Source organism: Falco cherrug, chromosome 12 (assembly GCF_023634085.1).
Source record: "Falco cherrug isolate bFalChe1 chromosome 12, bFalChe1.pri, whole genome shotgun sequence".
Taxonomy (NCBI): Eukaryota; Metazoa; Chordata; class Aves; order Falconiformes; family Falconidae; genus Falco; species Falco cherrug.
Window position 1 is genome coordinate 24,937,614 of NC_073708.1, and position 23,692 is coordinate 24,961,305.

Here is a 23,692-nt window from a genome sequence, read left to right on the forward strand (position 1 = left end):
ATCTCTGTGGTCCTCAAGGTCTGTGGCCTGTGCTCCACTGAGCACCCTTCCTCCCTTCCATGTACATCCCTGCCTAGATGGACCACTTGCCTCCTGTCCTTGGAGTGCTGCAGAGGGCACAAGGGGCACACACTTCGGTTCTAGACACCAATGAGACATGATATGCCACCAAACAAGAGGGACATGGCAGGAGAAGGTGGCCAGCAGCAGACTGGGGCTTCAACCCCCAGGGCAGAAGAGCAAAGAGGTGCTGGTAATAAAAGGGGCAGAACTGCAGTCCTGGGGGGGTGAAGGCCAGCTGGGGTCATTCACATCTGCAGAAAACCTCACACTCCCAGCTTCTTTCTCACTTATGGAGAGGTGGGGGACAAGTGCCCATCCTAGGGGATGCCCCATGGGGGAAGAAGAAATGCATCAATGGACACAGCACAACTGCACACAGGAAAACTAAATGCAAGTCAAAAATCATAAACCCGGATTTGATCCCGTAGCAAGCACCATCCTGCCATTTTATAGTTGTGTCAATATTTTTTTCTTCCCAGACTGCAGCCAGATCCCTGCTCACTGAAACAAGCTGCCCACGACCAAGAGCACCCACACCTACTGAGCCCTCAAAACAGGAGAGCAGGACCTGCTTGCACCATGCTGGGACCAAAGAGCAGTGACACAGACATTAAGCAAGAAAACATCTGCAAACCTTCTGAGGGGCTGCAAAGAAATGCCCCAAACCCAGTCTCACTGAAGAGAAAGGAGGGAGGGAAATGGGAACATCGTGCCTGGCCAGGGAGCCAGCACAGCCCAGGCACTGCCACAGGGACATCGGTATTTCCCTGTCACCACAGAGGCCACCGAAACCGCCCTGAGCCCTGCTGTTATTGCCTCCCCAGATTTCACCCCCACTGTCCTGCCTCCGCCGCCAGCCGGGCATCTCTTACCAGGGACCGCTGGCACCTCCGCTGCCTCGCCGGCCACGATGAGGGACTCAAGGATCCTTGCACGGAGCTCAGGGCTCACCTCGGTACTGCGGGGAGAAGGCAGGGTCCATGAGGGTGCCAGGAGCTCAGCCCCTCCACAGACCCCCACGCCCCTGGGACAGCCTGCTGTCCTGATGGATCTCCTGTGGGATCTCCAGACCCATGTGTGACATCACACCTGGTCACCATCAGAACAGAGCATTGGTTGGGATGGGGGCTCTCAGGTCTGGCCATCCCCATCAGAAAACCCCGGGGCTGAGCCGCTGGTGGGCTGTCACCCCCAAAAGCAGGTTAGCTGGGGGCCAGCATGGCTGTGTCTGGCTAAGGGCATCCTGCTCTCACCCATCCCATCCCGCGCATGGCAGGGGCACCTCACCTGGATGCTGCAGGGCGGAGAAGCAGCTCCCCGAATTGCTCCCCGAGGAGCCGGGGTGAGAGGCGGCTCCTGCGGGTGCCCTGGCAGATGCGGCAGAAGTGACGGGTGAGCTGGCGCAGGAGCAGTGCCTGGGGCTGTGGCAGGGCTGGGGGGGACAGCAGGGCTCTGGCTCGCTGGCCACACTCCTCCAGGCCAGGGGTCTCTGCAGCAGAGGGGGAAACAAGAGAAGAAAGTTCAGTTCAGGAGGTTAGGGCATCCCCCTGCCTCTCAGGGGAGCCCAGCGCACGGCACAAGCTGTGGCGGGTCTCTACTCCCTGCAGAGCCCTGGAAAACCCTGACCTCAACCTCTCCCCCAGAAGCCGTGACTGCTTCTTTGCAGCCCATCCCTTCCCACAGATGGGCTGCGGGACGTGTGGGGACTCCAGGGACACAAGGGCACACAGAGCTGATGCCCTGGGGCTCTCAGACCCCTCTCGCTGGAGGCTGCCAGCCCCATTTACCTGCTCACTGCCCCAGATCAGACTGTAGGGCAACTTTAGCACATTCCTCCTCTCAGCACAGCCAGAGAGGAAGGGAGGATGGAGAGCTGAGCTGCTCACCTAGCAGGGGTGGCATATAAACACCCCTTGCTGCTGCTCCAACAGAGAACAGCAAGAGCCCTACCCTGGTACGCAGCAAAGCCATAGAAAAGGCAGAGCAAAGCAGAGGTGGGGAAACAGGCAGCAACTTGAAGATCTGCTGAATTTAAAGGCTCAGCCTTCCCCTGCAAAAAACCCACGCTGGGAATGATAAGGTTTTTTAGCAGAAAAAAAGCTGCACCTGGTCTGAAAGCTACAGGCACAGCTGTAGCAAGGTCCCTGCAGTCCACCCAGTGTGGTCTTTCTTACTCCCTGCAACGCAGCAGCAGGGAGGGCTGACTGGGGGACAGCTACTTCCAGTGATAGCCGAGTTGCCCATGTGAATAAAAGCAGGTACCTGATAGTGTTGCACATTGTAGAGGTGATGCTTCCAGAACCCCCCTGACAGGTGCCCTAAGCAGCCCACAACCCTGAGATGTTCCCACCAGTGTCCCCCATGTCCCTGGTACCCTCTGGCAGCCTTGGCCAGGGCTCCCCGGTCTTGTGAGCTGTGAGCTCAGTGGCCTGGGACTGCGGTCCTGCCCTGCGTACGGGAAACAGCTGCTGCCCAGCCATCATCCCCTCCTTGGCCTGGCCCTTTCATCTGCAGGAGACAGGGAGCTCCCCAGGGCTGTGTTGCTCTCAGCCAGCTTCAAAGCCCAGTTTGGCTGGGGCTGACTCAGCTCCCCACGGCTCTGCACCAGGGCTGAGGCTTGGCTGATGCCCAGCTGGCTCCTGGCATCTGTCCTTGGGGCTGGGGTGTGCCAGAGGGGTGGGGGGTCCTGGGATCCCCTCTGAAGCAGGGATGGAAATGGGGTGCTTGTGTGCCCCTGAATCCAACAAGCTGCTCCTGCAGGATGTTCGGCTTTGCTCCAGGCCTCCCCCACTCCAGTTGGCTGCTTTTTGCACCCAGGGGATGCTGCAGGAGGAAGGTCCGCAGCCAACGGGGGAATTTGGGGATGTTTTCCACCTCGCAGCCTCGAGCAGGGCAGAAGGAGCTTGCTTGCGAGGCAGACTGCCAGAAACCAGCACCATCTCCTGAAAGACTTGGGAGGGGGTATTTTTTTTTTAAGCCCCAGAGAAATCCCCATCAGTTTCGCCTCCATTCCTGCCCCCCTCCTCCTCCTGCACCCCTTGTGCTAGGAGCAGAGCCTGCTCTGGCACAGGCTGCAGGGAAAGGCGCTTCCCTTTGAAGTTGTTTAACGAGGCAACCCAGCTAATTGCTTCCTAATTGCGTTTTTATCCTTGGAAAGGAAGCAGCCTTTGATTTCTCCTCTCTCTGATGGGTGAGGAGAAGGCATCGTCCCGGTGCCACTGGCCCCAGGGGTATTTCTTCTGGCTCTGTGCAGGGCAGGGAGGACAGGGTCTAAGTTCTCCCTCATCTCTGTGTGTCCCTCCTGCCTTGCAGGAGACCATGATGTTCCTGTGGCCTTTTCCCACCTGGACATAGTAGGAAAGGGTCACGCTGGTCTGGCACGGGTGATCTTTTAGTGCCTCTTAAGGCAGCCAAGAGCATGATCTGCCCAGGCACTAATCTGGCTTAGGATGGGGAGGCGATAAGTGGGGATGGAGGATACCACAGTGACTGGCAGTGAGACCAGAGCTGCTGTGAAAGGGGAAATCCTGGTTTGGAAGGTGGCAAGGGGTTCAGGTCCTATTCAACAGAGCGAGGGCTTCATGTGTGCCTGGTGACGCCTGCAGGGCCTTGGGCTGGCGCGGGGGCTGAGTGGCTCTGCAAGGACCCATTTGAAATGGGTTTTGGTCCAGGCTCCCTGTTGGGGTGGACTGTGAACTCTCCTGACCTGGATATGAGCCCTGCCCTGTTTATTTGAAAAAAAAAATCAAATAAAACCAAAACCTTGATGGTCTCGTACATTTGCACAGAGGCTGGAAAGTTTGCAGGGACCTAAAGACACTTCCTAATGGCACTAAGCTGAAAAAGCAGAGAATTTTCTATGCCCATATAAAGCCAAGAGTTAACAAGATTACAGTAAAAAATTCCCAGGCAGCAGAGCCAAAATATTATAATAATGCTTTCTTCTGGGGCCAGCATCACCCAGCCTTGGCAGCCGCCCATCCTGGCAGGCAGCACCTCCTCCTCCATGCACTGCAGCAGGAGAGGACCATGCTGTGGCGGGGGTGAAGCTGCCCACTGGGTCTCCCCTTCACTTTCCTGGTTCATCTCCCAAAAGCTGGTGTGCCACTCCGGCACGGGGGATGTTCCCAGTGGTCCTCAGGATCTGCCCTTAATGGAGCATCAGGCAGGGGATGGGGTCAGGAGCAGCCCTGGAGATGCTGGGGAACCTTTCTAGGGGCTTCCCAAAGCTCCTCCAGCCCCACAAAGTTCCTGGGCAAGGCAGCAGACGAGCCTGCTTACCTTGAGCCATGTGGACCAATTCAGTGTAGAGAGCTGGAGGGATCTGGAGTGATGGGAGTTCCTGGAGGTACCACTTCAGGGTGTCTGCCAGCGTCTGGGCATCGTACAGGTCCATGTCCACAGCTGAGGCATCTGTAGGGAAAGACCCAGCAGGAGCCCTTAGACCGTGGTGCTGCCCCTCTGGTGCGGAGCTCGGAGCTCTTCCATCCCTGTGGGCCTTCCTCCCTTCCTCTGGACATGGATACCAATTTCTTCACCCGTGCCCTCATCTCTCAGGTGTGGCAGCCCATGATTTCACTGCCAACCCCTCCCTCTAGCAAATATTCCTTCCCCAGTTTCCACTGACCCTGAGTTCCATGTGCCCACGGAGAGCACAAGGCAGCATCTCCGCTTTGTGTGCACTATACATCCAGTGTGGTGAGCAAGGGCTTTCACCATCCCACTGGGGTCCCACTGCAGGATATTAACGATGGGATGGGCTGAGTGGCTGCCCCCGGGACCCACTAGCCATCAGGGTCAGACACTATGTGCCAGCCCCAGCCCTGGAGGAACTGCTTGGAAAAATGCATCCGTGGAACGGGCTGATGGCCCCCAGGCAGTGCAAGTTGCTAGAGGCCCATGTCATCCCCCAGAAAGCCTGAAATGCTGTGGAAGTGCCCCAAATGCTGTGAGCATGTCCCAGTTGACATCGCTTCTCCCATCTCCAAAAGGCAGCTGCCCCAGGGGAAGTGGCAAAGGATGCTCCAGGGACCAGGGCTCTGGACAGGGACAGCACTCCGAGCAGAAATGTCCCACGGTCTGGCAGGGAAGTGTCTGTCTGGGCCCTGTGGCCGGGCTGGCATGGGGACATTGCTTCACCAGGGTCCAGGGGGAAGAGCCCTTTCAGCACCCTGTGATATTGCCTCATGCATTTGTCTTGGAGTTCTCTCAGCCCAGCCGAGCCGGGAGGTGGCTGCCCGGACAATGATGGTCCCTTTTGCAAAGATCTGGACGTTTCAAAATCTGGCTTTGATTCGAACTGGAGCCGAACACAATGTTTTGAAATTCTCCTTGTAGGAGAAATCTGGGGAGGGGGTGGGGGGAATAGGGGATTAATAAAAAAGCCCAAGATATTAGGGATCATTTGAGATGGTTCGTTTGCAGAAACTGAATTTCTCATTTCTAAATGAGAATATTGAAAAAAAAAGCAAATTTTGCACCTTCTTGAAGATGATGTGTCAGGCAGGTCTCAAATGGCCCAGTGTGTTGTGACTGAGAAGTAGATGGTGGACTTGCCCTGCTCTGGGCTCCCTTTCCCTCCCCTGTCCGAGTCTTTACCTCTAAATGCAGCTTTACTGAAATAGGTGCTGTTTTGGGAGATGCTCCCTCTCCCAGCCCAGAATTTTCCAGCAGAAAATGCCTTGAGTCTCCGACCATTTCAGCTGACTGTGTGTGGCTGCACTCCCTTCTGGGGTGATAAAGCCAAAAGAGCAGAGGAAAGCTGTTTCTGAAGGCAAGGCTTTGGAGGCAGCTGGTCAGCAGGGCTGGGATGGGGAGCAGCACCCCGATGCCTGGGAAAGGCTGGTTTGGGGCAACTCGACCTTGATTTCCTCTCCTAGGGGTATCCAGGAGAGCCCAGGAGCCTGCCCACCTCCTCCTCCGCCTGCTCAGGGACAAGAAGCCATGGCGGGTCCCTTATGAACAGTGCCTGCCATTCAGCTTGGAGACCAGAGAGAAAACAGATTGACCAATGCCCAAAGCAAAGCCTTTGACCCAGCCATTGGAGACGCTACCTCATTTTCAGGAGCAAGCACCAGGCTGGCCTGGGAACCATGCCCTGGGGCAGTGTGGGGACAGCCGGGAGAGATGCCATCGTGCTGCGGTGGGCAGCTGTCCAGCGTGGCCAAACGCGTCCCAGGGCAAAGGTGGGTGCTCCCTTTCTGGCACCCCCCAATGTCACAGCATCACCCCATGGGCCACTTTGCCCTCGGCATCCTCGAGGGGGGCAGGGCTGTGCCAGCTCTCGCCTGCTGCACTCCAGCCCCACGCTGGTCCATGTTGATGCTCCCATCTCCCAGCCACACTTCTGTACCTTCTCAGCTGGCCAAAAGTTTATTTCTACTGGGGTTTGCAGGGGAATGACAGCCAAGTCCCCATTTTTGCTAACGCTTGCCCTGCAGAAATGAGCTGTCAGATTGGCTCCAGCTGGGCAGGGGGAGGAGAGCGGGGTCAGGGATCCCACAAAATGCTTCAACCCCCATTTGGGGCTCAAACCCCGCAAGTGTGTGGCTAAAACCCAGGGATGCTGCTGGGGGGGTCTTGGAGTCTTGTTGCTTGGGCAAGCAGCTGCATTGCAGACAGCTGCTCCCATCAGTGGGATGCACTGGGCAAACCCCAAACTCCTCACCCAGGGCGAGCCTGGCTGCTCTCCCCTGCCCGCCGCGGAGGTTTCTGCAGGGACTTGTCACTGGCCTTAAGGATGCTGGCGTGGATTGGGGAGAGCAGCCACAAGCTGTTTCTGTGCAGGGAAGGGGCCGCTGCCGGGCGCTGGCCCCAGGCGATCAGCCCCAGGCTCTGCCGTGGCCTAATTAGCTCATTTGCATCATTAGGCATGAGCTTGGAGGGGTGTTCAAAGGGAAGGCTCAGCCGGTTTCAAAGCGAGACTCAAAAACATCTTTACACCCAGAGAGGCATGATGGGGAGACCAGGGGGATTCACACCCTGCTAGAGGGACTGACTGCTGATGGCACCGATTTCCTTGGCATGTTGGCTAGAAATAGCCATTAGCCTGTTGCCCCCATCCCCCTGGAGATGCAATGGCATCCTCCTAGAGATGCAGTGGCATTCTCCTGCCCCAGCTCCCCTCCTTCCCCTGCCTTGGTGAGCTGGGCTCCCCATGATGCTGAGAGCACAGCTGGGGGTGCTCCAAGCTGCTCCCGGGCACCAGCTGCACCCCAGCAGCTTGGCGAGGCTGGGGAAGGGTTAACCCTGGAGACTTCCCAGCCAATTACTGCCGGCCTGACCCCACCGATGCTGCTGTCTCCTTATCAGAGGGAGATGATAACCAGCTATAAGAAGTTAATGATGCTGCAGGATGAGTCAATGCTCTCCTGCTGCTCTCCAGATGTTCCCATCCCTTCCCCACAGGAATGACAGAGGGATTCCATCCGCCTGCCACAAATAGAAGGAAAATACCCCAAAACCCCAACCTCAACCCTACACCAACCCCCTCCAGCACACAACCCGCTTGCTGACCTGCCAGCAGAGCAAGCAAGCAGCCAGGGACCAGTGGAGACCATCCGCTGCCCATGGGGGATGAAAAGCAGGAATAAACTTGGGGCTGGGGAGAGGGCGCACAGGATGATCACTGGCCCAGAGGGAAAAGCAATGGGTGCTCCCAGCCTCCTCCTGCCAGGATGCGAGACTCCTCATCCCAGCAGAGGCAGAGGGGTGACAGGGCTTTGGGCTGAGTCAGGCTGGGCAGGAAGCAGCAGGACCTCTCCCGGCAGCTGCAGCCAGCCGGCAAGGCGTGAGTAAGCCCAGAGTTTCGGTAAATGTGGAGGATGTTTAGCCAAGAGGTGGCATGGAGGAGGTGGCGGGGGGTTTGTTTTGAAGATGAGGCTTGAGCAGGTAACCAGTTGTCCCCTGTGTGTGGCCACAGGTGACAGCAGCACCCACATGCCTGGCCAACGTGTGGGTGATGGGGTGCAGACTCTGCCCAGCACCCATGGCCCCTCGGGCAGCAGGGTGCAGCAGGGAGTCCTACAGCTAAGCTGGACCTTGGCCACCAGGTGTGGCAACAGCCTGATGCTCTTGGGTGCATGGTCCTCATGGTAGAGTGGCACCCAAACCACCCACACCTGGGGCTGACTTAAATACTGACTTGGAGTTTCCCTACCCCTTCCGGACCTGTAAGGTTTAATCATCAGCTGGCGCTGCAGGGATGCCCTTGTTGTCCAGTCCTGGGGGCTATACCTTCCCACCTGCACGGATGCTGCCCGCACAAGGACCTGTACATCCCCCAGACCTAAGCAGGCATTTGAGGCTCCTGGGCATCCCACAGTGAGGGTTTACAGGGGAACTGTGCGCCGAACCGGGGAATATTTCCCCAGCTTTGCTCCGGTATCATTGCAACATCTCTCAGCCAGCCCGCTGGTATCTTGTGCTGGGGACTTGGTAGCTGCCAGGACACCCCTGCCCATGCACAGGAGCTCCTGGCAGTTCCAAACACCCTTCCAGCTGGGTTTCATCTCGGCATACCCTCAGCCTGCACTCAGCCAGGGCAGGGGTACTGGGACCTCCTTTCAAGGGTGCCTAGTAAGGCTGCCTTCCCCCACCTCAGCTTCCCCAGGGCAGTTCCCTTCCTCAGTTTCCCCAGCAGCTACAGGAGGGGATGGGAGAAGCTCACCCAGTTCACCCCAATGGGTCTGGCAGGGACGTCTGCGCTGCTGCAGTTTATTTACCCTTCTTTCATCACCACCAAATATAAGAGATGATCTCATGCCTCTTGTCAGGCTCTGACGATGCAGGGTTTATTTCCACTGCAGGTATAAATAAAATGCAGCACGCAGGCACCAGGGCGCCTTGTGTTCGGGAGTAAAGTCATCATGGTGGGGTTAATAGCTTGGCCAGGGGAAACCAGAGCCCTCAGGGGCATCCAGCCCCCCCTGGCATCCCAGGGATGGGGATGGAGAAGCGCTCCCTCCCTGGGCATCCACACTGTAATTATGGGGGGAGCGGTGTGAGCCCCCCCCAGTCTGCTCTTCATTCCAGCCCAGCCCTTTCTGCCCAGCAGCAGCTCCCAGTAGCCCCAGTGAAGCCCCGGGGCCCACCACCGCTCACTAATCCCCACCGAGACTTGACCTAATTCCCGGGCACGTGAGCATGTCTCCAGGCAGACTGTTCTGCAACGAAGCCCCAGATCAAAGCGCGCACGATGGCAGCGCAGGGATGGCACGCCTGGAGACACCGGCTCCAATCCACCTCGTGCTGCTCCGGATTTGCCCCGGCACCCCGGGGTGCTGGCAGCTCCTGCCTGGCCCTGCCAGCAGTGGAGGCTTTTCCCAGTGCTGCCTGTGCATCTGGAGAAGGGTCTCAGTATTTGTGCCTGCAGCTGGACCCCAGAGCCCAGACTGGGGCATGGGTTATCCAAAAGGTGGCAGGTTTCAGGGCTTTGCCACTATTCTGGGTGGGTTCAGCCCCATCTGAGCCCTACGGGGCACCCAGAGAGCCATGGCGTGGGGGAGCCCCGCACCGTCTCTGTGCCCTATCCCCCATCAGGGAGGAGGGATGAGCATGTAGACTGTCCCTACCCAATGGTGGCAAAGCACTACCTGGCCACTACACACAGGACTTTGCAGCCATCCCCGCGCCAATCCGCCCCCAGCTCTGGTCCCTCAGCTCTGGAGGGCTCCAGCACCCACCACTGGCTCTGCTGCCACTGGCCAGAGAAGGTCCCAAGTTTCCAGGTTCAGTGGCAGCTGTGAGGAGAAGGCTGCCCAGCACATCTCAGCAGGGGAGGGGTGTGGGCAGCAAGCATGGGGTCAGAAGACATCACCCCTGGGCACTGAAGGGTCATGTACACCTTGTGCCCACAGGCACTGGGGGGTTTGCAGGTGATTTTCCCCATTCCCTGCACTCCAAACAACCCCTGAGCCACACACAGAGGACAGCAGGAGTGCTGGGGGCTGCAAACCCTTGGGGTCAGCGTGTGGCTTCTGGCATGATGGGCACAGAGATGTCCTCAGGCCATGAAGCAGTCCTGCAGCCAAGCATGCAGGGGGCACTGGGGACAGCCGGGACGAGTGCTGCACCCTGCCGCTGTTGTTTAAAGCTCTACTTTCTTCTTTTTTCTGCCCACACCTCTTTCCCTGCGGCTGCAGCAGGGCTCCTAGCTGGCTGATCACCTGAAACCCTTTGGTGAGTTCCCCCCGTGCACCGTGGGGCTGCAGCTCCTTGTTGAGTTCTTTTTCAGTGCCACCATGTGAGTCTGACTCTCGTGTTCATTGATGTCACATGGCCCCGCTCACTCCTCAGGGTATAAGGGTCTGAAATGAGCACCAAGTGTCCTAAAACAATTTTCTTCTGGAGCCAGCATGAGCCAGCTGTGAGCCCAACTGCCCTTTGGGCTGCGCTTCACCCACCAGCCCTGGTGGCATCACAGCTGGGTGGCACTGGAGGCACTCGGTTCACTGACAACACCCCACCCCCGCTCCTTTATCAATGAGCTCTGTCTTTGCTTGCTTTTTTTTCTTTTTTTTTCACCTATAACTAACTTTTCTTGCATCATCCAACATGGAAATACCAAGTTTGATGCACAGGCTCTAGCCAGCCATCAAATGCCACCATCCTGCAAGACGTCACCAGCGTCAGGGTGGCAATGGGCTCAGCCCAGGCTGTAAAACTATGCGGAGCCATACCATGTCCAAGTCCACTGTGCCCGGTGTGGCCACAGCCCCATGAGGACGGGAAACCTTCATCCCAAAGCCTGGGTGATGTTTGGCTTGGGGGCTGCGAAAGGGCCAGGGATGGGGAAAGGGTTCACTCAGTGCAGCTTACGGCCCCAGGGACACGATGCCCGTGGGATCCACAAGACAGCCAGGACTACTCTGACCTGCATGGCTCCTCGTCCCCAGAGAAACCTCTTCCTCCCCATCAGAAGTTCAGATGCTCTTTCAGTGTAGCAAATACCCTGTTTTCTCCAACACATTAAGATTTGGGGGTTAGAAAGACAACACCCAAACTTTTCCAGCCCCTGCTCCTTTTTTCTTGCATTCGCTAGCAGTTTTCCTGCCACCACTGCCAAGCACCAGTGGGATTTGGGTATTTGCAGGGAAGCTGAAACCCCTGGTGGGAATCCAGTTTTCCCCCCAGCCAAGATGCGGTTCGGTTCCAGTCACCACCAGCCCCAGCTCTGATTTCTCTCTGTTCCCCAAGATGAAGCGTGACTTTTGCAGGCGGGCTGCTGGCAGAGATGGGGTGCTGGAGGGGTGGACCATCAGGAGCATGGGAGGAAGAGAAACATGACCCTCGCCTCTGCTGTCTCGCATGGGGTCTGCAAACTCTCATTTCTTGGCAGGGATGTTTTACTCCACCAAATGCAATGAAAGGGCCTGTATGGGAGCCAAAGCAGAGATACTCCCTCTCCTGCCCTCCCCAGCCCAGTATGGCCTCCAGCAGGGCCCTGGGGAAGCACTGCTGGGTCTCTGGTCCACAGGAGGGTGCAGGCAGGGGCAGCAGGCTGCCAAGCCTGGGCTCTGCTGGGATGCTTGGCCCTGACAGGAACATCATCCCCATCCTGTTTGCAGAGCATCCCTCTGGCAGGGCTGAGCATCAGCCCTTTCAGCTGAGAGCTAGCAAATGTAGTGGCATGTTCTAGCCCCTCCAGCCAGCCCTGAGGAGCTCCAGCTTTGCCCAGCTCAGTGCTGGCAAGCACATGGGGCAGCCCCCTGAGTTGCTAAATAAAAGAGCTTATCTAGGTCCTAGAGGAGATGGGGGGCTTGGGAGCATCAAGTCACTCAGGGCTGTTAGGGATTTTTCAGGGCTTTCAAATGGTTTGAAAACAATGATGTCACTTCCCTGCCCAGTGCTGGGACCTGCTGTGGGAGATGAAAATCTGGACAGACCCAGCAGCTGCTCAGAGCTCCACAGGCTCTGTCAAAGCAAATGGATTTTGCCCCTGTGCTGGGGGTCTCCCCAGGCTGGGCAGGATTCCGGTAGGGCCTGCTGTGGGGCTGCCGGGGAGCCCCGTGCCTGCCGGGGATGCTGCACCGGCCGTGCAGGGAGAACCGAGGACCCGTAGCTCCTGCGTGCTCAGAAAGCAAAGCATCCTGCTGCTGCTGTTGTTGCTGCCCCTGCCCAGCCTGGGCATCCATGCCCAGGGCAGCCGGGGCCGTGGGGATTGCTCTCCGCATGCCTTCACCTCCTCCTGAGAGCAGCCGGGAAATCTGGGCCAGGGGACACGGCCGTGCAAAAGGGCACCCGGCTCCTGCCGTCCCCAGGGGTTCTGCACGGGGAGGAGAGCGGGGTGCTGGGGGGCACCGTGCCCCCCCGTCACCCCCGGGGGGAGCAGAGCCCTGCTGGGGCAGCGGCACCGCAGCATCCCTGGGACACCCAGCATCTCCTCTCCTGCATCCCTTCGTGCTCCGCTGCCCCGGCCCCCGCCCGGCGGGGAATCGGCTCCCGGTGCGCGGGGAAGCGATGAGGTCATGTTGCTTAATATAGCGATTTCATCACAGCCCTTCTCCCAGCAACACGGCCCGGCTGCCGCCGGCTCCCGGCGCTGGGCGAGCCGCCGGCCCCCCCGCCGTGCCGTGCCGTACGGAGCCGAGCCGTGCGAGCCCCCGGGGCGCTGTCCCCGGGCCGGGCGGGGTGCGCGGTGCCCGGGCCGGGCGGTGGCCGGTCCCACAGTGCCGCCCGCTGGGCACGGCGGCCGGGAGGGAGGGTGGGGATGCTCGGCACAGCCCCCCCCCCCCGCCTCCAGGTTTGAGCACAACACAGGATCGATCCGTCACGTCCCCAACGCCCCCGTGCCATCCCAGCCGTGAATTTAGGAGCGGGGTGGGAAGATGGTTTTTCTGCAAAACGTTTCCCTTTCTCCTAAAGAATGAGCTTTTTTTTTCCCCCTTTTCCTTTTTCCCTATCACACCCGCAAGAGGCTTTCTCCCTGCCCCGCTTCTCAGATAGAAACCCTAGAGGTTTGCAAAACAAAATATTTTTCTCCCTAAAAAAAATAATATGGCTTCTAGTGAATTGTCCCAGCCCCACACCTGCATCCCTCTTGGCAGCATCCCCCTGGGGTATTGGGGGAGAAGAGCAGGGCTTGCACCTTGCATGCAGGCAGGGCCTTCCAGAGCTGTAATGAGGGCCATAACGAGGTCGGAGCTAGTAACCCATCCCTGGCTAGCATGGCCCACCTGGCAGCATCATCTCCACAGCCCCCTTCCCTCCTGGGGATATGGGGAGGGACGCGGCTTTGGGACTTACCCGCCAGAAGAGCCTGCTTCAGCTCAGCATCCCCCAGCGCACCAGGGGCGGATCTGTAGAGCACCTCGCTGTCAAAACCTGGGGAGCAGCCAGGAGAGAGCAGTCAGTCCTGAGCCCCATACCCTCCCCCCCAGCACGATGGAACCAGGCAGGGATTGAGACCACCAAGCTCCCTCATCCTGCCCACCCTGTGGGGATACCGGGGTGTGCGGGGAAAGGTTTGGCTCTAGCGATGCTCTTGGGGCATCTCCGAACACGGGCAGAGGGGGTGGCTGCACGTGTGCACCCACGTACGCCCTGCGGATGGATGCCCTTACCTTGTTTTTCCAGCGCCTCGATGAGCCTGGCCACGGTCGACAGTGCCTGCTCGGGGAGGCTGGGGTGCTCGGCGAGCTCTGCCTGCCCAGGGAGCCCTGCAGTGGAAAGGCAGGGAGAAGGGGGTTGGAAATTCTTGACTGCAGGAATTCCAGACTCTTTCCTCAGCTGCCCTAGGACAGGATCAAGCTGCTGCTTTGGCACAGCCACAACCAATGCTTCAGCTCATGCCTGTTTTGGAGAACTTCTCCCTTATTTTATCCTCTTTTTGCAGTAAGAGCCACTGTCAGGGGCTCAGCCACTCGCTGAGATGCAAAGACCTGCTTGGGCATGTGCCCTGCCCACAGGGGGCAACCGGCCCTGAGTGTGGAGACCCTTCAGGCCAAAGCCCCTTCCCCACCTCTCTTCCCATGGCCCTGAGACTGGCCCTGCCATCACCCACAGCTTTTAGTGGCACCAGGCAGGAGTTGGAGAGCCAGATCCATACCCAGCATGGGCATAGCTCCCTGCAGCTCTCACACACTTGGATTCTCTGGTGTCTACAACAGGGTTGAGCACAAGCCTGGGGAGGACTCAGCCAACCACTTGGCTGGCACTGACCTCCCCCAGCCTGTGAGGAGCCCTTCAGCCAAACATGGGCCAATCTTACCATGGTGCAAATCCCCTGATGCCACTAGCTCCTGGGTTTTATGCCAAGGACACTTCAGCCCAGACCCTGCCAGAGAGAAGCAAACCCCCTGGAGGGTGTGAGAGCAGGTGTCCTTACCCCAGGGCACACTGCATCCATCCCTCCCTCCCTTCTTATTACCCCAGCTGATAAACCCTTCCTGTGTGGGTCTCCCAGTGGAGACCCTGACAGTGCAGTGCTGGGATTTTCCCCACACTCTCTTGTTAGTGGTCTTGAACCCCCCCGGAAGGCAGCGGGCAGGGGGCTGGGAAGAGCAGGGAGGGACAGGGGGCTGGCAGGGGCTGCCACCAGCTGCAGCACTTTGTAACTGTGTGCAACTGCCAGGGTATGGATGGCACCTGGAAATGCTGATGTGCCCAGAGGTCTTTGCCTGGTTTATGTGGCAAGTGGATCTATTCTGCTGGAAATATATTTAAAAAAATAATTATAGCAAATAAAGCTTGAGTGTGACTTTTCCCCACTGTGAGGTGCACTCCAGCCCAGTCAACACCTTTGTTAAGTTCATTCTGTCTTTGCTTTTTTGCTGCCTGGCAGAAGGCAGGGAGCTCATCAGTGAAGCCAAGAAACCCATAACAATTTTAAGGAATGAAAAAGAAAAAAAAAACCAGGGACTTTGGCAGGGCTGCGCTGCCTTTGACCTTTTGCAAAACACAACCTGGCTGCAACGGGTGGATTGAGGCTCTGATCTTGGCAGAGAACAAGGAGGGATGCAAACCTCCTGCTCATAGGTGGCTGATCTGGTCTCCGGGCACGGCTGCAACCCCGAAGCCTGGCAAGGGGGTCCCCCTCCACCACCCAGTGGGGTTGTGCAGGTGCCTTGGGTGGGAATAAGGAAGATCTCAGGGTTTAAAGCAAAGCACATGGTTGGGAGCCCATGGAAAATGTCTCCACTGCACAGGTGGATTTTTAGTTAGGGAAAACTGGGCTTTGGACTCTAAGCCAATGGCTTAGGGAAAAGGTGGTGACTGCAAAAAAAAACATCTGTTTCTCCTTGCTGGGAAGAGCAGGAATAGCCCCAAGCTCGGGCTGGAGCTTTAGCCCATCTTGTCCCCGCAGGGTGCCAGGCTGGACCCCAGCATCCTGACATCAGCTCCAGCCCCTGGTGAAGTGGAGGTGACACCTTGTGGCAGTGATGCCACCTGGGACAACCAGGCAGGGGCGAAACAGCTGCTGAGCTCCTGGGAACTCCCTTGGGACTTAGATCCACTGCAGAACCATTTTTAATTAAAAAAAAACACAAACACCACATTCCTCCCTGCAGATCCAGCCCTGGCTCTGGGGCATGGCTGGGAAATGCAGTGTTTCTCTTCCACTCAGGGCTCCCCCCCTGCAGCTTCACCCGGCTCGGGATTCCTGGGTGGCACCAGGGCTCGGCGGGCACTGAGGGCACAACACGGGGGTGTGCTGCTGTCGCGGAAAAATAACTATTCGGGCCGGCCAAAAAAAAATGTCCCTCAGAACTGCCATTTGGGAATGGAAACAGTATGGGAAGAATTTTCCAAAAAAAGGGAGAAAAAAAAAAAAAGTCCCTTCTCTTCTAAGAGGACATTGGAGTTTTTTTACTCTAAAGGCAATCTCACCTGCTGAGATATTTGGGTTTAAACCGACATTAAAACAGTACACGCTGTTCCACTGCTGCAGAAGGACGTGATTGTGGCCCACAAGTGTCCCCTGCTGGGGTGCACCCTGGCATTGCCCCAGGAGGGGTACGCCAGGGGCAGCCCTGGGGAGGTAGCACCGAAGGTCCCCCTGGGCAGTGGGGCTGGACACAGGGCCATAGCCAGAACGTGTCCTGCAGACGGCAGCCCCCTCCCCAAGCTACCCTCAAGACCTGATTTTAGTGGGGGTTTTCCCTATTAAAAAACAAAAAATCAATCTTACTCTTTTTTTTTGACATTTTAAGTTCTCTTCTCACTCAAGTGCATGCTCAGCTCCTGTGCTGAGACCTTCCGCATGGGCCAGACTCTCCAGCCAGGCTGTGCTTGCTGCTGGGGATGTGCCTTGATTCGTGGGGCATTGCCACATCCCTGGCACCTGCGGGCAGGGGTCCCTGGGCACATCTCACACCAAGCCCTGTGTGGGGCAGGCATGAGGCAATGGTGATGGGCAGCAAGGGCAGAAGCAAGAACGTGGCTTCACGCTTCTCCCTGGTGAATGAGGCTGGAGAGGCCTTGGATCTGCTCCCGTCTGCTGAGTTGTCCACACTACAGCACTGAGTTTGCTAGGGCTCTGCCTGCCAAACAGCCAGGGACAGAGGGCTCCTCACACACCAGTAAGCTCAACTGGGAAGGAGGCTCAAACCCCTTGTCTGGCAGGGTAAGCACCACTGAAAAGTAGCTGCCTGCCCCCTGCAAAGGCAGCATATAGCTGCTCACTGACCCTCACCTGCGCTGCTGCGGCTGCCTTGGCCCACTCAGAGCATCAGTCAGGGAGGAGCATCCATATTTCGGTGAGGGGAGGCAGAGGGGGTCCCAGTTCTCGTGTTGTTGGTGGGGCTGAGTGGCAGGATTTGCATGGCAGCCCCACACCTGCTGGTGGATACACTGGGAGAAGGGGTTGCCCCATGCCAGCTGAGTCCTGCCGTGCTCAGCCCATGGGCCAGGCATTCCCCAGCCTCTTAAATCACAGTGGCAAAGGGGCCTTGAACTGCGTTTTTGATGGAGATGGACTATCATCAGCAAGTGCCCCACTAAACCTGGGACCAAGGTGCCTCCAATGCCTAGCCAGTCCAGGAGAGAAACAGCACCTCTGGTTACATCTGGTCCCAAGCTGGGTGAGGGGGGTGCCCAAGGCCCCCGACCAGCAGCTGGGCAGGTTTTGGGCAGCCATGGCTAAAGGCAATGCCGCTCTCCCAGCCCCAGGCCCACACAGCCAGAATTCCTGCTCCATCACATCCTAGAGAAGGAGAACACCATGGCTGTGACCGAGATCACCAGGTTCTGCCTGGCTGGAAGGAGGGTTTCTTATTTGCTTAGCTTTTTTTTTTTTTTTTTTTTTTGGTAGGGGGGTACATTATGCAACTGCTGTGAAATCCCTCCCAGCCCCAACGTGCTTGGCCACAGTAAGTGTCGAGGGCAGAGCTGGCTGCACGAGCTCGGCAGATCCCGGCACAGAAATGGCCAGAGGTCCCCATATCAGGAACAGCCCTGGTGAATATCCCCCGCAGCCCTGTGCTGCAGTCCCTGGGGATGGAGGAGCCCCGCAGGGACCAACCCCACCACATGCCAAGATTGTCCCCCATCCCAGCTTGCACGAAGTGACAGGGAGGCTGGGACCTGGCCAGGGGCCAGTGCTTGCCTGGGCACTGAGAGCAGCTGGAATCGGGTGCCGCAGTGGTGGGGAGAAGAGCGGTTGGAAAAAAGGTCCCCGGGGACCACTGCAGGGCTTTCTGCTCCTCCTTGGGGGGCCAAAGGGCTCCTGCATCTTCTCCCATGTTCTCACAGATACAGACCCCTTGGACACCCCATGCTGGCGCAGCAGCCAGCCTGGCATGCTGACGAGGAGCAATCCCTGCAGCATCTTTGCCTTGGAGGGGAGAGTGATATTCTGGGCACCCCCTACCCCTCCTGTGGCTGCATCAATGCACCAGGACAGATAATTCCTGGGGCAGCTCCTCCTTCTGGGGCTGGATCCCCATCCCACGAGTAGATCCTCACCAAGCCACCCCAAGTGCAAGCACCCACCAGGGCTCCACACCACCCTCGCCAACTTGCAGGGGACACCCACCCATGGGCTCCCGCCTTCCTGCTCCTCTAGCACTTACCCCAAGGTGTGGGGGTCCCAGCAGGTGGTGGAGGCAAGGGCCGTGGCCTGGCCTTGGTGGCGGTGGTGACGATACGTGTGGGACCCAGATACTCCACGTAGGTGCTGGGGAAGTCACCGTGCTCTTTGGTGCGTTCATTGAGGCCGTGGAGCCAACCCTGGGGGCTGCGCTCGTCCCCGTCCTTGTAGTTGGGGCTGCTGAGCAGCCCAGCCCTGCTGACTGTCAGCACATCGCCGGGGCACAGGGCCAGGTCCTCCTCCCGGTCCTTCTGGTACTCATAGAGAGCCCGGTACTGCAGCCCATCCGAGGAGGCCATGGTGATGGTGTGGCATGGGTCACACTGCCTGAATCCGGCCGGGCACTGGGGGCCTGGGGTAGGTATGGCCGAGCTGGGATGGGAATGGTCTCTTCCCTGCACACGCAGAATTAAAAAATCTCAGTGTTGGAAAATCTCAGCGTTGGAAAGGGGCTCCTGACCTCCCCAGCCCCAAAACTGCTGCAGAGCCACGCTGGTGCCTGGGTTTTGGCAGGGCTGGCTCAGGTGTGGGTAAGGAGCCTTTTCATCACCAGGGCAAACGGAAGGGAGCAAATGGGGCTAACTGGGGTGCTGGGTACCAATGCGTCATCCTCTTCTCAGCCTAGTCTCATCTGCACGGCATGGGAAACCTCCCTCTCTCTGCCAGAGAGAAAGGCAGCGCATTAGCACCCAAACCGCTGTCTTGACCCCAACCCCATCACCCCGTCCCCCCAACACTGGGGAGAACCCAGCAGCTTGCTCAACTCCCGCTTCCCAGCCAGCTCCCACAGCAGGGCTCAGCCACTGCACACAAGGAAAGTACCGGGAAGAGTCTGGAAAGTAGGGCAAGAGATCACACCACGGGCTTTTAAAATAGGCATATGTGCTAAGAAACCTCCTGCTGCACGCAGCTCCCCTCCGACAGCTCCAGCTTGGCATTGCTGCACGGAGCTGGTGGATGGAGACATAGGATTTTCGGGCGGTTTGGTTTTTTTCCTTTTTTTTTTTTTTTTTCTGTCTGTGTGTGCATTTTGAAATATTTGTCTGAGAGAGGCATCTCCCCCGGGTGGAAAGGCTGTGCTGCCGCCCACCCGCTGGCCCCCCAGCTTCTCACAGGACCCCGCGGAAGAAGGATGAAGGGATGGATGGAGGGATGGATGAATGGAGGGATAACGAGCAGCAGCCGCGGGGCCGTCCATCTGTCCGTCCATCCATCCACCCGCCTCCCAGAGCCCTCCCGCTGCCCCTTCAGCCTTACCGGGCACGGCGGCTCCTCCGGTGGGAGCGGAGAACGGGAGCGGAGCGGAGCCGGCCCGGCCGCCCCGGCCCCGCGCTCCGGCGGTGATGTCAGCGTCCCTCCTCCTCCTCCCCGGTAGCTGGGCGTCCCCCCCCGCCGCAGCGCGGCGGGGGGGGACGCCCAGCTACCGGGGAGGGGGGAAAAAAAACTGTAGGAGTAGGTGGATGATTTCATCCCCAGATGCAGCATCTCTGCTCCAAAATTGCCTTCTCTGTGGGATGGAGAGGTGAAGGGGGGATGTGTGTCTCCAGCCATCCTTAGGGATGCTTAGGGACCAGCATCCCATGGACACCCCCCCATCCACCAGCTCTCCTTGTCACAGCACCCAGCCCACCCACAGAGGACCCCAACCCTTAACCAGATGAGGAAATATGCACAGGACAGGCGGGAGCTGCCATGAAGAATCCCAGCTGAAGGATGCTCCAGCTCCTCACACTCACCCTGAGCGTTTGCCCAGACCCAGGGTAAGGGCTGGGTACCCCATAAAACAGTGCAGGGTGATGCTGTGAGAGCTCCTGCGTGCAGCAAGGCTCCTTAAAAATTAATAAGGCAATATTTAAAATTTAATGGAGCAGAGAACTTAGAGGGGGCTGACAGGGCTCATGTGGAAAAGGCCAACCTCAGGCGAAGCTTGGGGACACGCATCGTCAGCCCATAGCAACAGCAGCATGGTCACATGCAACAAGAACATCAGTTCTCACCTCAGTTCCAGCTGGGGGGCACCCATGCTGGGGGTGCCTCTGCCCTGAGGTGGTTCATGTCTCACCGAGCCTCAGCAGAGCCAGTTATGCTGTGGCACAGATGAGCTGTCCCAAGATTTGTTCATTATGTACAAAGAAACTGATGTGATGTTCCCAGAGGTGCAGAGACTTGGGTGGGTTTTGTTTGGTTTTGTTGCTTTGTTTGTTTTTCCCCTAAATCCTTGCTTCTCACACTGACTTCTCTGAACTGGCAGTTGCTCCTTGTCTTTGCTGCAGGTTTGACATCCTAAAAATAGATGGTACCTAAAACACAGGCTCTGGGAATCGCACCCCGGCTGAATCCAGACCAGCGCTGGAGTAGTGCAGGGGCAGCACAAGGTCCAAGGGGGCACCCCAGATACTGTGGAAGGGCTGAGGAGAGAACTGAGGCACAGGGCCCAGCAGAGCAGTGCAGGAGGTGTACAGCCCTTATCACCCATAATTTTAGCAAGCTCCCTCCTCTTTTTTTTCTGCAGCACATGGCCTGACTGTGCAGGGTAGTGGCACCCTGGGGGATTTCACCCCAGATCCATTTCCCTGGGCAGCATGCAGCTCCCACTGCCCTGCTCCCCATCCCAGATCCAGCCCAGCCACCAGCTTTCAGCAACTAAAAGGGCTTTTTCTCTCCTTCATCCCATTTTTGCTGGCACTGTGCTGCTGCAGCTGCAGGGCCAGAGTCAGAATTGGCTGCAAAGAGCCAGATGCTGCCCTCCTGAGTCATGCTTCCCTGCCTGGGGCTGCCCCAGTCGTGTCCCCTGTGCCCCACTGGGGACAAAGGGGCTTTGCCGAGCACCTAAAGCACTCGGGCACCCAGGAGCGCCTGGTCTCTGTAGCCTCAAGCCACACAAGGCTGAGCATGGTGCCAGTGCTCTAGGGGCTGCCTGGGGAAAGGCAAGGAGGTGTTTTGCTCCTGGGGTAGGATTAGAGCTTGGGAGGCTGGTGGGTACCTCACCATCTGATATTACCACCCATCCTATCCTAGGATCGATCCTATATGTACAGGCCAGGAATTAACATAGTTCCAGGATTCTGGGGCAGGGGAACACCTGAGCATGACACCCATCACCTCCCCTTCCCAGGCTGTTGAGTGGGATCCCTCCTTCACAGCAGTAGACGTCTTCCCCTCTGGAGGTACTGCAGGGTCCCCAAACCCAAAGGCTCCTGCTGGAGCAAAGTCCCATTGCCCCATGCCCACCCATGCCCCTCACCCCTCTCCTTATCACCCCAGTCCTCCCCAGCTTCTGTTCCAGGACCTTTCCCCATTACTTGCCTCCAGGCATCCCCCAGAGCACCCCTTACCCCCACTCCAGCTAGGCTGCACCAGGACCATTCCCAAAACTCTCTCACCTTGTGTTACTTCTATGCTTTAATTTAAATCCCCACCTCACTCCAGCCTAGAGGTGACCACATCGCCCATGGTAGGCAAGGAGCCTTCAGGGAGCACCTGTGAAGAAGTAGAAGGTGCTTTAGGCCTTCACTGCTATTTATTGAGCAAGCAGAGGAGCTGCCTGTCAGGCCCTGATTAGCTACAGATCCTTCCTCGTTTGCTTAATGAGCAGCACCCATTGCAATGACAGCTTTGCCTTTTCTGTGGGGAGTGCAGAAGGAGGAATCTTTGCACCCCATGTTCCCCTTCAAGCCCCCCTTTGCTCACCATCCGTACAGCCCAGGATGTGGTGGGGAGAGTGACGTCTCCTCGCTGGGGTCCCCATGCCCTGCTGCAAGCCCCTCTCCTCTCCTGGCTGAAGGGACAGCCCCTGGTGGGAGCATCTCCAGGGGTTGCTTGGCATCTGCCTCTGCTGCCTCTCCCAGCCTTCCCAAAGCCACAGGGTAGCCCCACTGCTCCCCAGTTTGCTTCGGGGGCTGCCCAGTGCCAGCCCAGCCAGCCCCAAGAAGGGCTGGCTGTGCTTGCCCCATGCTTCCCAGCAGCAGCCAGGGGAAGTTAGCCACATGGTTGTGAATAAATAGAGCATAAATAGAGTTGTTAACGTGCCTGGCTGGAGTAAGTGAGGCTGTGAAACTGGCCTGAGCTCTTCCCAGCTGGAGAAATCAGAGAGAAATTATATTTGATTTCCACTGACATTCTGGAGTTGGCTTTTTTGGTTTCATCTCCATTTCACCCCTTCAGATGGGGCTATACTTTGCTTCCTCTTCTCTTTAGAGGCAGAAAAACTCCTTCTCTCTTGGTTTTCTCCCTGGGTGCCCAGGAGTGAGAGCTCACTCTGGCCTCTGTGGGTTTTGGTTTAGGGAGAGCCAAGTGCTTCTTCAAACCGCCTCCTAGTGCAGCGCCATGGGCAGCCAGGAGCCGCTTGCTGCTACAGCCAGGCTGTGCCACCGCTGCCAAGCTGCCTGGCTGGGCTGGGGATACCCCCAGCCTGGGGAGGGAGGTGCTGGAAAAAACCCGAGGAACATAAGGAAAGGCTCGGGGCACTGCCTGGGGCTGGTGCTGGGGCTTTTTTCTGTGCCTCTTTGCAGGGTTGAAACTTCACAGCATGGCAGGTGCCAGGAGCAGCTGGAGCAGGTGCCACCAGAGAGATCCGTGCCAGGCAGGGCACCCTGGCAGGGCACCGGGACCAAGGGCCCCCCGCGCCGCCTCCCTGGGCAGCGGGCACCACCGCACCCCAGCACCAAGCCCTGAGCTGGGCCGGGTCCAGCACCCCGACCCGTGGTGGGATAAAGCTCCATCAACCGGGTGGCCCTGGCCATCCTCGCTGGTGAGACAAAGGCGAAGGCTTCGAAGCCTGGATCTTGCCTGTAGCAGCCCCCAGAGTATCAGCACCTGGGCATGGGGCTGTCCTGATGTGACCCTGCAGCACAGCCCTCCGCATCCCTAAACCCACCCTGGCCTGGCTTTACAGCAGCTGGCACCTCAGCATGGCCCTTCTTAATTAATTTGGGAGAGATCTGCTGCCCTGGACACATGTGAGAAACAAGGAGTGTTATCTGGAGGGGTGTGGATGGGTGGCCAGCGGTGGGGCAGACAGAGAGGGACTCGCTGAGGGGGGTAAATGCATGGGAAGAAGCTCAGTCTCACACACAGGCAGGGAGATGTCATTGAGTCCCTCTTTAATTGCATTATTAACACACAGCTAGAAACAGCGTCACAATTTAAATCAGCTATGGAAGGCACGGGGCCAGATCCTGACCCTGAGTGGCTCATGCTGGAGGGATGCACCGCTGGGACCTGCTTACAGCCCTGCTCATCACCCCTGTATTTACACCCCAGCTCCTGCCTGGCATGGATCATGGCACCGGGTGGGACAGCTCCCATTTTTTGGACTCGGGTCATGGTTTTGCACATAGAGGTGGAAATAGGATTCTCCTGAAGTGGGAGCTGCAGCCACCAGGAAATTGTTGCGATCCCACTGCTGGGTCCCTCCCAGGGTGAGGGAATCAGTGACTTCTCGAGTTCTCTGGCTAAAATGCTTTGAGTCCTTTTGAAGAGGAGAATGAAATATTTAGTTTTCAAGATGTCAGAAACTTTTGGCTCCTGTAGATTTTTATTTCTGCCCAGCAGGAGGTGGGAAGCGATGGATTCAGCAACAAATTTGCAGCATTCAGTAAC

The 23,692-nt window shown here is 57.8% G+C and overlaps 1 protein-coding gene across 2 annotated transcripts in view; it reads right to left on the reverse strand.

Annotated features, from left to right (window-relative positions):
• PIK3R3 (phosphoinositide-3-kinase regulatory subunit 3) overlaps positions 1-19,463 on the reverse strand; it is an 82,100-nt gene extending 62,637 nt beyond the window's left edge. The window contains exons 1-7 of one of the 2 annotated variants that reach the window (XM_027802694.2): positions 19,349-19,463; positions 18,075-18,750; positions 13,626-13,721; positions 13,309-13,386; positions 4,345-4,476; positions 1,351-1,552; positions 936-1,021 (exon numbers count right to left, since the gene is read on the reverse strand). In XM_027802694.2, the coding sequence (XP_027658495.2) occupies positions 936-1,021; positions 1,351-1,552; positions 4,345-4,476; positions 13,309-13,386; positions 13,626-13,721; positions 18,075-18,390 (910 nt within the window). In that variant the 5' untranslated portion in view covers positions 18,391-18,750; positions 19,349-19,463. The remainder of the gene's footprint in view (positions 1-935; positions 1,022-1,350; positions 1,553-4,344; positions 4,477-13,308; positions 13,387-13,625; positions 13,722-18,074; positions 18,751-19,348) is intronic. The other variant, XM_014278519.3, reaches the window with a different exon arrangement.
• Positions 19,464-23,692: the final 4,229 nt, after the last annotated feature.